A 13,175-nucleotide genomic window follows, 5' to 3' on the forward strand; every position below is an offset into this window, starting at 1 on the left:
AGTAAAATGCCCAGGTCTGTGTAATATTGTTGGTGAGGGGCTTTGCTTCTGAAAAAAAATAATGAGATACTCAAAATCTGAGTGACTCAAGCTATGTTTGGAGTTCCCGCATTTTTCTTCTTCTTTTGAAACATGTGACCTTCAAGCGATATTGTGAACTGTTTTGAAACTTTCATCTCATCAAAAGGAACTTGATACTGTTCTTCATGAAAAATAAGCCTCAAATCCACCAGGTTCAATTGAATTCATTCTCAGAGTTTGACTTTTAGGCTAAACAAATATGTGGCTGAAAAAGTCTAAAAAGGTTTCAGCAACTGAAGATTTGATGTTCAAGTTATCGAAATTTTCAAATTTAAGCACGTGTTGTGCAGCCAGGGGACAGGGTGTTCTAGTTGTGTTATATTGTTATATTGTTATATTGTGTTATATATGTTATATTGCATTTAATATGTATTTTAAAAATAACCACCAAGGGAGGGAGGGTATAACCGAGGCTATGTGGGCAAGGGGAAAAGAAGGTGGAATTAATTTTTTTAACCCTTCTGACATTACAATTTTGTGTAGCCTCCTTTTGTGCAATAATATGGCAGATTAAGCAGCTTTTGGTTTCACTGAAATCAAACTCTTTCTCTTCCACTTAAACAAGTTTGTGATTTAGGCTACAAAAAGCATCTACTGTAAAGTACCTTTAATGTACACTTGCTTAAATTTGTACTGATGTTGGACCCTCAGCCACATTAGAATATGGACCTAATAATCCACTGTTGCTGAAACATGTCATGCTCAGAATTTGATGCTGAAATTTTCCATTTTCCCCCTTTTCTACGTTTTCTATTTCACTAGAGTTCAACATCACCCACAAGAATAAAAGCCTGAGTCATATGCGATTAATGTATTTTGCATAGTATATTTTTCACAGAATATTTTCAGAAGATTTGTTATGAATAGCACCTTTTACATAAACATTAACCCATAAACATTATTTATCTAAATTCTTTTCTTTACAAAATCTCAGTTTTAAAAAGTATTTCTGCAACCAGACCGTACTGGTTGCAGTTGTTGATTGTTTGTGCTAGCTGAATTTACAGAGTGACCTGGTATTTTGTTCAGCCGTGTGCAAACCCCCAGAAGAAGCTGTGAGCAACCCTTCCATTTGGTTTTCAGGGGTGTTTTGTAACATAGTGCAGCTGTAAGCCAACATTCTGAAGCTCACAACCCAAAGTGGATAACAACAAAGAATTCTATTAATAGCAGTGGAAACTGGTTAACATTCCATAATGCAAGCACAGCATGCTTAAGTCATCTTCTTGCAAGATATATCACAATTCCATTTTTTTTTTCTGTGTGGTTAATCAAATATATTAGGCTTCACTGAGCATAGATAACTGCTCATTTCAGTTACATTTCCAGGCCTATTACAACCAAGGGGGGAAAGGCAGGACAACCCCAAATTCATCCTATATATGTCTTGAAGCAAAATAACCAAGCAGCACCATTGATTTAAGGATAAGGGCATCATTGAGTTCCAGTGAGCTTCTCATGTTTCTTCTTTGAGGGATTTTTTGTTTTCTTTCATTCCCAGATACAGTTGCTCCAAGTCCTTCAATGGTAGTTATTCAAAAGTTGTGATTAAGATTTGCAGAGGACCACAGCACAGCTACCACTTCCCTGGAATTGTTACACCACACTCATACCAGCCCACGTAGTAATAGGGTGTCATATATCCAATGCGCCCAAATGATACAGGCTCTTGGCGATACTGGCGATAATAACCTGAAGGAACCAAAGTATTGAAGTTAGTATCTTAACAGTAACAGAGGGATGTAATCACTTTATTAACTTTACTTAATACTTTTAATTTTAGTTCAATAATTACTTAATTACTTAAGAAAATGAAGATGAGGGAAAAGAAGTGAGATACACCTTGCTAGCTGAGCAGTCTTCAAAAATACCCAATTGTCTCCTTCTGTTATTCCTTATGGCATGTAATTTATCCTGTTCTAGAAACAGCTTAAATAGAATTCTTTCTGCTCTGCTTGTATACAGAAGGTTTGAAAGGAATTACAATTTCTTGGCCTGTAATTCTCCTTGTGAACTCTCTTATTGGCATGAAACTCTTCTTCTTCTAATCTTTTTTGCTGCATAGCCTATGTCAACAATAATCCTGTGCTTCGCTTCAGGGGTGAAATCTACTTACCTTCCCTACCGGTATGGAAGTGCATGTGCGCGGACCCTCTGTGCATGCGCAAACCCTTCTGTGCATGGACAGAGGGTTAAAACCAGGAAGTAATGACGAGCGGGTGGGTGGGCGGAGCCTTGTGCTGCCGTTGCTACTGGTTCTCCGAACCACCCACCGCCATCGCTACCAGTTCGGCCAAACCGGTCTGAACCAGTAGCATTTCACCCCTGCTTCACTTGGTCTTTGGTTACTTCTCTTTCTAAATTACAGATTTTCAGTTTTGCTATTGACTGAAGATCCCTTGTCTGAAACAAATGGGTTTGGTGTGGGGCCAGCCTAATTTCTTTCTGACTCGTAGAACTTTTTTCACTCATTATTCAATTGTTTGGGCTTCCTTTCTTGGCTACTGCAAGAAGTGGCGCCTTGTACCTCAAAGCTGTTGAAGCCAGATGGACCTTTATATTTATTCTTTACCAATCTGCCAGTTCTAAGTTTAAAGATTGACTTTTCCTAAATTCCATGGCACCTTATCTGTTTGTTCCCAAGAGAAGGCAAGCAGTCTGAGCAGATTCTTGTATTATAAGTTGAATAGAATAAAGAAGCCAACATACACCCTTCACATGTGGCTCTAGTTGCTTGCGTCTCACAAGATTAGGGCCAGAGAAATATGTTGCATAACCACATTTCCATTCTCAAAACTGCTTGAGTGCATTGAGTGGCTATATTCCAAGGCACTGTCTGAATTATTGTGAGAATTAGAACAACCCACAGTAATATATGCCAATTTGAACAGTCAGAAACATTATGTATCACATAATAACACAGCCTGCCATTTCACATGTTAGTAGGACTCGATCCAAACTAATAGGCAGAGACAACTGTGTCCTGTTCTGATGTAACATTAATGCCAATAACGCTTTCATGTCTATTAAATGTCCAATTTCATGTCTAATTTCTATTAAAGTAGAAATGGCTCTTGCCACGTAAACACAAATTACTCTAGTGATTTAGCAGATCATAGTATTTTTCCTGCAATCTGAAAAAAAGTTCCAGAGGTATATTCTGGCTCCCCCCCACCAATCAGAGGCGACCAATGGAAAGAAGGGAACAGAGAAGGCTGAAATATCAATGCTAGCATTAAAAAAAGAGTAAAATTAAGAAATCAAAAGGAATCAAAGATGTTAACAAATTCTCAGCACAACCTTTCCACACAGATAGAGGGCTACCTGAAACTCTGCCTTCTGTGCTAGGTCCATTATTTCATGGTATTTTGTGATTCTTCTCCACAGTAGGTCTTATCTGGATCACTCACTCTTGCACAGAAAGCAAAGCACAGCATGAAGCTAGGATTTTAGTAATTAAGTTATTTCCTTTTCTGTGCTAAAATGCCAAGGGTTCTAAAAACTCTGCCAGTCACTGCCTAGACTGAAAATGAAATAATTTGTCATAAGCTTCCCCACCGTGGTACTTTGCTAATGTGTTCCATCTCTAATTCTGTTGCTAGTTGGGAGTTAACCAGGGGTGAAATCTAAAATTTGTTACTACCGGTTCTGTGGGTGTGGCTTGGTGGTGGTGGGGGGTAATGTGACTGGGTGGGCATGGCCAACTTTTTTATTTTTATTTTTAAAAGCATTTTTTCTACAACCTTAAGAGGTTGCAGAAAAAAATGCTTTTTGAAGCCTCTGACGATCAGGCAACTCAGCTGGGATCGCCAGAGGCGTTTAAAGGCATTTTTTTTCTACCTCTTCAGCCGTTTAAAAAAAAAACATTTAAAAGCATTTTTTCGGCCAAAGAGGTTGTAGAAAAAATGCTTTTAAAAGTTAAAAAAACAGCCTCTGATGATCGCGTGGCTCAGCTGGGCATGGGGAGGACGCAGGGATTTTTGCTACCAGTTCTCTGAACTACCCGCCACCATCATTACCGGATGGGGCGATCCGGTCCGAACCTGAAGCATTTCACCCCTGGAGTTAACATCCCAATAGATTTAGAGAGAGCACACTGAAGGAAGACTGGCTTTTAATACTGAACTGCCTGAACACATTTGCTGATGTGTTGGGGGATCTGGGAAAAGAAAGTCCAACTTTAGTATAAAGGGAGATTAGTATAGATCTATTTCAAGCTATTTAGCTCTCATCAGCTAGCCATAGGTTTAGAGGTTAATACATCTACCTAATATGTAAGCAGCTTGGTTCAGAAGGGTATGGCTAGCTGATGAGAGCTAAACAGCTTGAAACAGATCTATACTAGTCTTCCTTTATTTATTTCTTTGTTGGTAAAACATAAATTTAACATAAAAATAGTTTGTCGCAAAAGCGACGGCCTGCGAAGGCCCCTGGATTGGGGCTAAAAGGCAAAAATGGAAGCAGTAATTTGGTAGACCAGGTTGCCCTGATAGACTGGTCCCACAGGAGAAAAAACACTCCAACTTTAGTATTACAAAATCATGGTTTTTGAAGAACTGGGCATAAACTGCTTTATTTTACAACTTGTATGCAATGTAAATCTCCAGGGTCCCATCAAATTAATGTTGCACTTATTTTTTTTTTTTTACCTTGAATAGGAGGCAGAGCATTCACATAGGACTGTGGTCCTGTTCGTCCATCCAGGTATGAATCTACAAACTGACAGTGATCTTCACCTCTTCCCCAACTATCCCCAATGCTGTAAAATGTATCTGGGAAAAAAGGAGGGTAAAAAGCACTTAGAATGAGTTTGCTGTAGCCAAGACTATAAATCCAGGGAAAAGAATTTTCTGTCCCTTCCTTGGTAGTAACTTATTTATTATGTTTATGAATTTCTGCAATAATAGGAGCATTATAGTGAAATAATCCATTGTCACAGTATGAAAGTGAACCAATGGACCTTGCCAACATTCTTGCATTCGGCCAAAAATAGTTGGCTGAGAATCACAGTTAAAAGTTCTCTTGCCTTCAAGTGGCACATTTGCCATTGAGCTGGCAGCAGTCTTTTTGTATTGTGGTTATCTTTTTTCAATGAATTAGGAACAATTAATATGTATATAATAAAGAACTTGCACTAAAATTAGGTAGCAGAATTTTATTCCACATAAAACAGAAGAAGATGGTACAAATAGCCATACATGAATGCATGGAGAAATATTTTTCTCTCCCTCACTGAACTGAACTGAGTCTGAAAATTACAACTTGAGATGAGTAAATGAGTTTATTCCTAGACTGCGTTTTTCCCCCCATGTGTAAACCCTTAAGGCTTACACATTTCGACTGTACTTTTTTAAAAAAGTCACTTCTAAGTTACATGCATACTATATTAAGCATTTCCCCCTAAAACTAACCCATTTAAAATGTTTTCTATAATGATTTAAAAATTAAAACATGATTATTGTTTCTTGGTCTGGTTCTGATATGTTTCTTTTTTAAAAAGTGGCACTGACTCCATTTAGATCTGAGTTAAAATATTATGGCATCTCTTTATGCACTTGTGGAAAATGAAGTATTTCTCTGATTTTTGAGGATGTGAGGAAATGAGAAATCTCCAAATTTCCAAAACTGTGGTGAATTTAACTGAAATGATTGAGACTGAACTGATATTTTGAATTATGCAGCAAAGTGTAAATCCATTGAATGATCCTACTTAGGGCATAGCACTGTTCAAAGCAAAGCATTATGTTATGACACAATAGCCTACTAAGATACAGGCTTGTTACTTTTTGAAGGGACTCAAACCACAGTTTTAACAAGAAAGAGGAAAATCAGCAAGCATCCCTTGTTCATTGCAAAATATAGCCTTTTTTTCTTCCTGCTGCATCTCATTCACTTGAAAGTGGATAGAGAATTCAAATAATAGAATTTCAGATTACCCCAAATTATTAAAACACACTAGGAGACAATCCAAAGTGTTTTCAATATATATCTTGGATAGGATTAAAAGGGAGAAATGGGGAAAGAAAGACAGAGCTATTTACTGTATGCCAGCCAATAGCTCAGATGCATTTTAATCATGCAAGGTAGTCAATTTATTTTTGAGTCTTTACTGTATCTTACTTCAGCACTGCCAGATGACCCAAATACATACCTCTTAGATCATCACTGAGGTAAATCTTGTATCTCAATGAATTACAAAGAACGACACCTACAAATTTCCTGTACCACGTTCGTTTCACATATTGCTTCCCACTGCATTCTGAGTATGTGGGATCATATTTAAAATTGAATGGGATCCAGATGGGTTCACCACCTACAAAACAGATTAAAGGCTCGACTATTAAATGTGATAATATTAAACAACAGTAATTTAACAATAACTTACTAAATGTTACTACTTGACCAGACCAGTACACGATTTACTAAAACAGATTTACTTTGGAAATGATCACGCAAACAGGGTGTTATAAGTGGAACTAGATTACTAAATGCTGAGGAAGCCTTTTGTTTTCTTCATTATGGCTTTCCGTAGGCCAGGTCCTGAAGATGAAACTCAAATACTTTGGCCAGCTAATGAGAAGGAAGGACTCACCGGAGAAGTGCCTAATGCTGGGATTGATTGAGGGCAAAAGAAGAAGGGGACAACAGAGAACGAGGTGGCTAGATGGAGTTACTGAAGCAGTAGGCGTGAGCTTAAATGGACTCCAGAGGATGGTAGAGGACAGGAAGGCCTGGAGGAATGTTGTCCATGGGGTTGCGATGGGTTGGACACAAGTTTGCAACTAACAACAACAACCACTGCAAAATGTCTGGAAGAAGTCTGAATGAATAATAATAATAATAAATCTGAATAACCCATTCTACTAGAGAGAAGTTCCCTGAGAATGGGCTCCAGCACAAGCCCAAAAGCTCAGAAAGCTAAATCTCTGATCCTGGTGACCAACCCAGATTGGATCCTGCAACATTATCATGGGACACATATATTTCCCTTCATTCAAAGTCTGAATGGCTACATAGCAAACCACAATTTGGGCACCACGGATTAGAAAACACTTCAGTGTGTATTCAACATTCACAACAAAATCTGATACTCTACAATGTGCTCCCAAAGATTATAGGAATTATCTACCTTTCTTTTTGAAATCAACTGTCCTTATTTTACAACCTGTGTGCTCTGACATGTAAACTGAAGCACCAATGGACTTTCCTAAATTTTTAAAATAATTACAGTTTTGAAGTAGAAAAGAAAACACCAAGGGACTGCCTTCTCAGCCTTAAAAATCAGGATAGTCTATGTGAGAGAGACCACTACCTGCACCAGTGCAGGAATTCATTAGTGTTAAATTTATGTTTTACTGACAAAGAAATAAAGAGAGACTAGCATAGATCTATTTCAAGCTATTTAGTTCTCATCAGCTAGCCATACCCTTCTGGGATTCGAACCCAGGCAGGCAGATTTAGCTGATGAGAGCTAAATAGCTTGAAAAAGATCTATACTAGTCTCCCTTTATAACTTTGTCGGTAAAACATACATTTAACAGAAAAATAGTTTGTTGTGAAAGTGACTGCCTGCGAAGGCCCCTGGATTGAGGCTGAAAAGTGAAAACGGAAACAGTATGCTCAGTCCTATAATTGGGTAGATCATGTTGCCCTGATAGACCGGTCCTACCAGAGAAAAAACAGGAATTCATTAGAGTAATTTGCACAAAATACTTCAAATTTAAGCATCTGATTTAGTAGGCTCCGTAGCAGATGATATAATAGCACATAAAAGTGCCTTCTTGCTTACAATGGCCTTTGCTTCTAAAATATGAGCTTTCCTTACATTCTTTGATCTCTTACACTGGTGTCAATTGTCCCATGGCACGAGAAACATATTTTTTTAAAAAAGGAGGGGAAACACCTACCACAGCACTATATGGGCTTTTCAACTTGAAAAAAGGCATAATCCTCTAAGCAGCCATCAAATGAGGAATAACATGCAAAGATAAGCCAATTGAGCTCTGACTGAAATTTCTACATCAAGCTTCTCACTTTTCCTAGCATTTCAGCCACAATGTTATTGGAAAAAGGAGGAGTAGGAGGAAAGGGAAAGAAGAAAAAGACCTATACAATGAATCTGGATCACAAACACTCCGCGTTCCTGCACTGTTCATCAGCAGTGTGGTTTCCCATAAAGAGGTGCCAGTGAAATCGACCATATACCACTACAGTTGCTGTTGTGAAGCCAACCATATGGTTTCTTTTATGCACTCAAAAGCAACTTGCAAGAATTATTTGGCACTTTCTGCATTTTAAATATTAAACATGAAAACTCAGGGACAAATTATGATTCTAAGACATAATTTTACAATAACACTATGTTTAAAATGTATTAAATGTCAAGTGGATAATCTAAGCAGGCATTGACTTGAATTGAATAAGGAAAGATGCATTGCAATATTCTAATCTAAGTCACTTCTAGAACTATAGCAAACACACAAAAGTCACTAGCCTGAAATATTATTTACTAACTTTGACAAATATAGAATTCTGTTCTTTCTCTACTCCAAGAGCTGATAAACCCTTTGGAGTTTCTTTGGAGTAGCCACTCCTTCAAATTTTGATGTCATTTTGGAACTTTAACATGACAGAAAGCAAAATAACTAATTATACAGAGAGCAATTATACTGAAAGTACTTAAATTTTAATTAATCTATTTTAATTACAATAAACTGGATTAAACAAAGTGTAGGTATCTTGCGGATGGCCTGATTAAAGTGCTATCTACTAGTCCTTTTTAAGGTAGACTAGACTAAGATATTAGGGTTAAGAATGGTAATACTTTATTATAAGGTGATGGTAACAGAATTTTGCAACTCTGAATGTGTTTCCCCTCTATCTTTATGAGAACTAGGGAAGAACATGTCTGAGATGCTTACTCAAATTATATTTCTACCCTGGACTCAAATTTATTTTATCTAAACATTGTCTTAGTTGTGGCTTTTCCACTGGTTCCTCAAGGTTATTCCTACTGCCTGCCCATTACTGTATACAACCAGAGGGTAGGGGTGTGTGGCTCTCAGAAGCCTAAGTGGCCAATAGGACCTGAACAAATCCTAATTCCTGAATGCAATGTATCAGTGAAGCATGCCAGATCAACCTGATATATATTGGGAGAAAAGAAAAAATATTACTTTGGAACAGGTTCCCTCAGATACTGGAGGGGGATGAGACAAAGGCAACATCATGAGACACAGCAGAAAAAAGGAGTAGCTGCAGTATATTTAAGCAATGGTTAGGGAGCTGTGAAGAAGTTGTCCTGACTTAACACCTGTCTCAGCCTCAAGTAATGCTATTTCAAGGGCAAGCGTGGCACTCAGATTGAATGAAGTTCTGCATTTATGTTGTAAGGACTCTTAAGATGAGGATACTCTTCCAAACCCTGCTTTTCACTGATTATTTCCTTCCTTCCTTCCTTCCCCTCCATCATAGATATTAAATCACAACTTTAATCTATGCCGCGCTTATGAGAAAACGACAAAGCACCAGAAAGCAAAACTGAAACTTACCTGGTGGTCTTACAATAAGAAGAGGATTATCTGTAAGGAAATAACAATGAAATGTTTCAATGATTTACTCAAGAAATCAGCATCCACAGCCAAAATAAGACAAGCAGTTTCTGAATCTTCTTGTTGATTTGTATAATTTATATTCTGCTTCATAAACTCTGAATGACTTACATACAATATCATATAGAAATTAAAGCAACAAGTGTAATTACAAACAGTTTGACGTATTTCAAGAGCTTGACAAAACAGCAGTGTTTTTACCACCTTCCTACACTGGAAGGTCATTTGGACTTCAAGGATAAATTATTCTATGCTTCACTCATCTTAACATCTCTGATGAAGAGGACCCAAAGCACTGCTGCCCCTTTGTAATTTCTCCATATATTTTAGGATATACATTTCCTTTGACTCCTTTCTTTTCTTTTCCTTTTAAAGTCTCTACATTATACTAGTGCTTATACCTATAAGTGAAACCCCTTTTTTCATTGCACTTGACATCTTTTATCTTTATTTTTCATTGATTGTATTGTAATTTCTTTTATTGTTGAAAGTAGCCCAGTCATTGGAAGTCAGGCAAGATAGAAGTTTAATAAATTAGAAAGCTTGTTGCATAGTCAGCCAGATGTTCAGACTGTATTTGGCATTTTTATCCACCTACTGAGTCCTTCCCAAGAACCCGGGATAGGTAGGTATTGTTGTTTGATTATGTTCAAAGTATTGTCACAGGATGTAAACTGTTCTAAGTAAAGCTACCTTTTGCAAGTGACTGATGCCAATGGTATTCAAAATGGACAGGACTTGTAATAAAACGATGTAGTTGCTCTTTTTGCCAAGCAGACATGTTGATTTCCTTACAGATATAGCTGCTAACTAATTAAGGTTTCAATCGATTTTTCCAGGAATCCATGTGAGGGTACTCAATTGGACATTATTTTTACCTCCTACACATGCAAAGATTCCTATTCTAATCCATAAGAAGAACTGTTGAGTTCATTTGGATGCAGATTTATTGAAATATGGTTATGTACATGAATTCCAAGTCAGGAACTTAGGAATCTAAGGATGGGGAAAAAAAATAACCTTGAAGTTATCCAGTTAGTTTAAGGTATTAACCATACAGAATAAAATAGAATTCTTTATTGGCCAAGTGTGATTGGGCACACAAGGAATTTGTCTTTGGTGTATATACTGAGAAACACATATTGTATTTCTAAATAAATATTTAATATATTTATTTATATAAATAAATAAATATTTTATAAATACAATATGTATTATAAAATGTAATATGAATTTATAAAATACATATTGTATTTTGTTGTTACATTGTGCCAAATGACCTACCTATGATCAACCTTCCAAATAAAAATAGCATGAGATGTTTATAGCTGGACATATTTTAAAATTATTTAAAAGCTTTTAATTTCAAAGAACAAAATCAGTTTATGAAATGAAAACAAGCTTCAGCTGAGAAAGGGGAAAAATCTAAAAGAAAATTTGTTTCCCAAACTTTTTGACAGACACAATTGTTTCCAATTACTCAGCTGCTCAGGATTAAAAGAAAGAAAAAAAAACCTATTGTTAAGTGTCTTGCCAAGCAAGGAACAGAAATGGAATTTCCTCTTTTCATTTTTTAATGTAACCTTTTCCCCCACTCCCACTATCAGGGTAAAAGGTAAACTTTTCTTTGTGCTGAGCTTGACCCCTGACGACCTAATGGAAACAGTCATGTAGTTTTCCTGAGGAGAAAATAGAAGTGATATGCCATTCCTTTGCTTTATTATCAGGATAGAAAAATTAAAGACTAAATCCACATCGGGCAACTTGAGAAACTGTTAGAAAACATTGATGTTGGCTTTCTGCATCAAAAGACCGACAGCTGAAGCACAAATTCACTCCTTTTTGGCCAGAGACGATCAGCACTTCATCATTTGATTTTTGTTAATTCAATTCTTAACCAGCCCTCCCTGACCAGTTCTGTCCAAATGTGCAAATTCAAATCCCAGAATTCTCAACAATAGCCATTCTGTCTGGAGAAGTTTAGAAATAAATCCACATATCTGAAGAAAACTCAGGCTGGGCAAAGCTGTCTTTATTTCCTAACATGCCAACAGACCCTCCCCTCCTCCTCCTCTTTTTACTGGGTAGTTCCCTGATCATTCCTGTTGTCATTTGTTGTTTTTATTCTGAAATCTTAACACCCACTGGATTCTTGTTGACAGTGCTCTAATTTGCAGTTAAAAATGTTTTGTATTTTAATACTATATTAAACCACCATACCAGATTCAGTGACATAGGTGATGGATGAACTTATAGGACCATAACCATAAGGATTTGTTGCTTGGACCTTAAAGTAATACCTAAATCAAGAAAAGAGAAAAAAAAAACAAGCATCCATTAAAATGGCAGAATAACAACAGCTTGTGGTAATAAAATTAGATAAATTCCAAACAGGCTTTTTTAGAAGAAATTCTGAAAAGTTCCACAAAAGCTATTAAATACATCTTGCTTTTTGAGGCACCTCTAATGATAGCTTCATCAAAAATGTTTAATTCAGTCATGAAACCATGCAAGAACCAACAGAATTTGATAATGAGCAAAGAGCTGACAGTGGTGAAACACAATAGGTGAAGTGTTTAAATATCCAGCATTATCTCAAGCACTATGTTTACTTTCTGTGAAATTGGTTGATGAAGACAGATGGAAGTCATCAAATGTTAAACAGCCATATTAAATTCTGTGGCATGGGCACATCCATGAATTAGACCATACTTTCCTTGGAAGGAGATGTATGAATATCTCCCCAAAGAGTTGGGGGCAAAAGAAAAATCTGGTGAATAAAAATAGCCTTCTTCATAACCCTGGTAATGTATATAAAAGCCACCTTGTCAATTTGAGTTGGCTCCAATTGCAGGCCTTATTTTAATAGCAGTTCTGAGCTGGAAAGATAAACTGTCTGATGTCTGGTTTAAACTGAGCCCTCGGTTGTTCTACATGCACTGTTAGCTAACCAGGGCACATACAGCCAAGATAACTTTATGTGAATGAAATTCTAAAAGCATTCATCCATCCATCCATTTTTTTTACCTTTACCATTTTTTTTTACTTTTAAAATTACCAAAGACTTAAAATATCAATCAATTTCTGAGGAAAAACAACAATAATATGTTACTAAAAGTCTTGTTTCCCAAGGATATTGATTTCATGGCAAGACATGCAATGAAACTTGTGATTAACTGTAGGAAAATATATTATTTTGTTAAATGTCCAGCACTTGATAAAATATTAAAAAGCTGCAGAACAAAAAGTTATGCCAGAATTAGGAAACCAAAGCCTTTAAAAATTGCTTTTCATGAAATGCAAGAACATAAATGAAGCCCCAATCTTGAAATAATTAAAACATTTGCCTCTTCTGCATATTTTGAATGCTGTTACAGCTGCTCCTGCATATGTGTTTATGCCCAGCCACTTCAGATTGTTTGGAAAAAAGAGAAGTACATCCCTTGAACAATGAATTATATATTGACACTAACACTTGCCATA

At 36.6% G+C, this 13,175-nt stretch overlaps 1 protein-coding gene across 1 annotated transcript in view; it reads right to left on the reverse strand.

Moving 5' to 3' along the window:
- Positions 1-946: 946 nt before the first annotated feature.
- FNDC1 (fibronectin type III domain containing 1) overlaps positions 947-13,175 on the reverse strand; it is an 83,853-nt gene continuing 71,624 nt past the window's right edge. Inside the window, exons 16-20 of the mRNA XM_070951556.1 lie at positions 11,913-11,992; positions 9,633-9,662; positions 6,233-6,394; positions 4,731-4,853; positions 947-1,773 (exon numbers count right to left, since the gene is read on the reverse strand). Of these exons, the coding sequence (XP_070807657.1) occupies positions 1,658-1,773; positions 4,731-4,853; positions 6,233-6,394; positions 9,633-9,662; positions 11,913-11,992 (511 nt within the window). The 3' untranslated portion in view covers positions 947-1,657. The remainder of the gene's footprint in view (positions 1,774-4,730; positions 4,854-6,232; positions 6,395-9,632; positions 9,663-11,912; positions 11,993-13,175) is intronic.

The sequence above is a fragment of the Pituophis catenifer genome, unplaced genomic scaffold (genome assembly GCF_029215685.1).
Source record: "Pituophis catenifer annectens isolate HBS135680 unplaced genomic scaffold, rPitCat1.0.hap2 SCAF_1, whole genome shotgun sequence".
Classification (NCBI taxonomy): Eukaryota; Metazoa; Chordata; class Lepidosauria; order Squamata; family Colubridae; genus Pituophis; species Pituophis catenifer.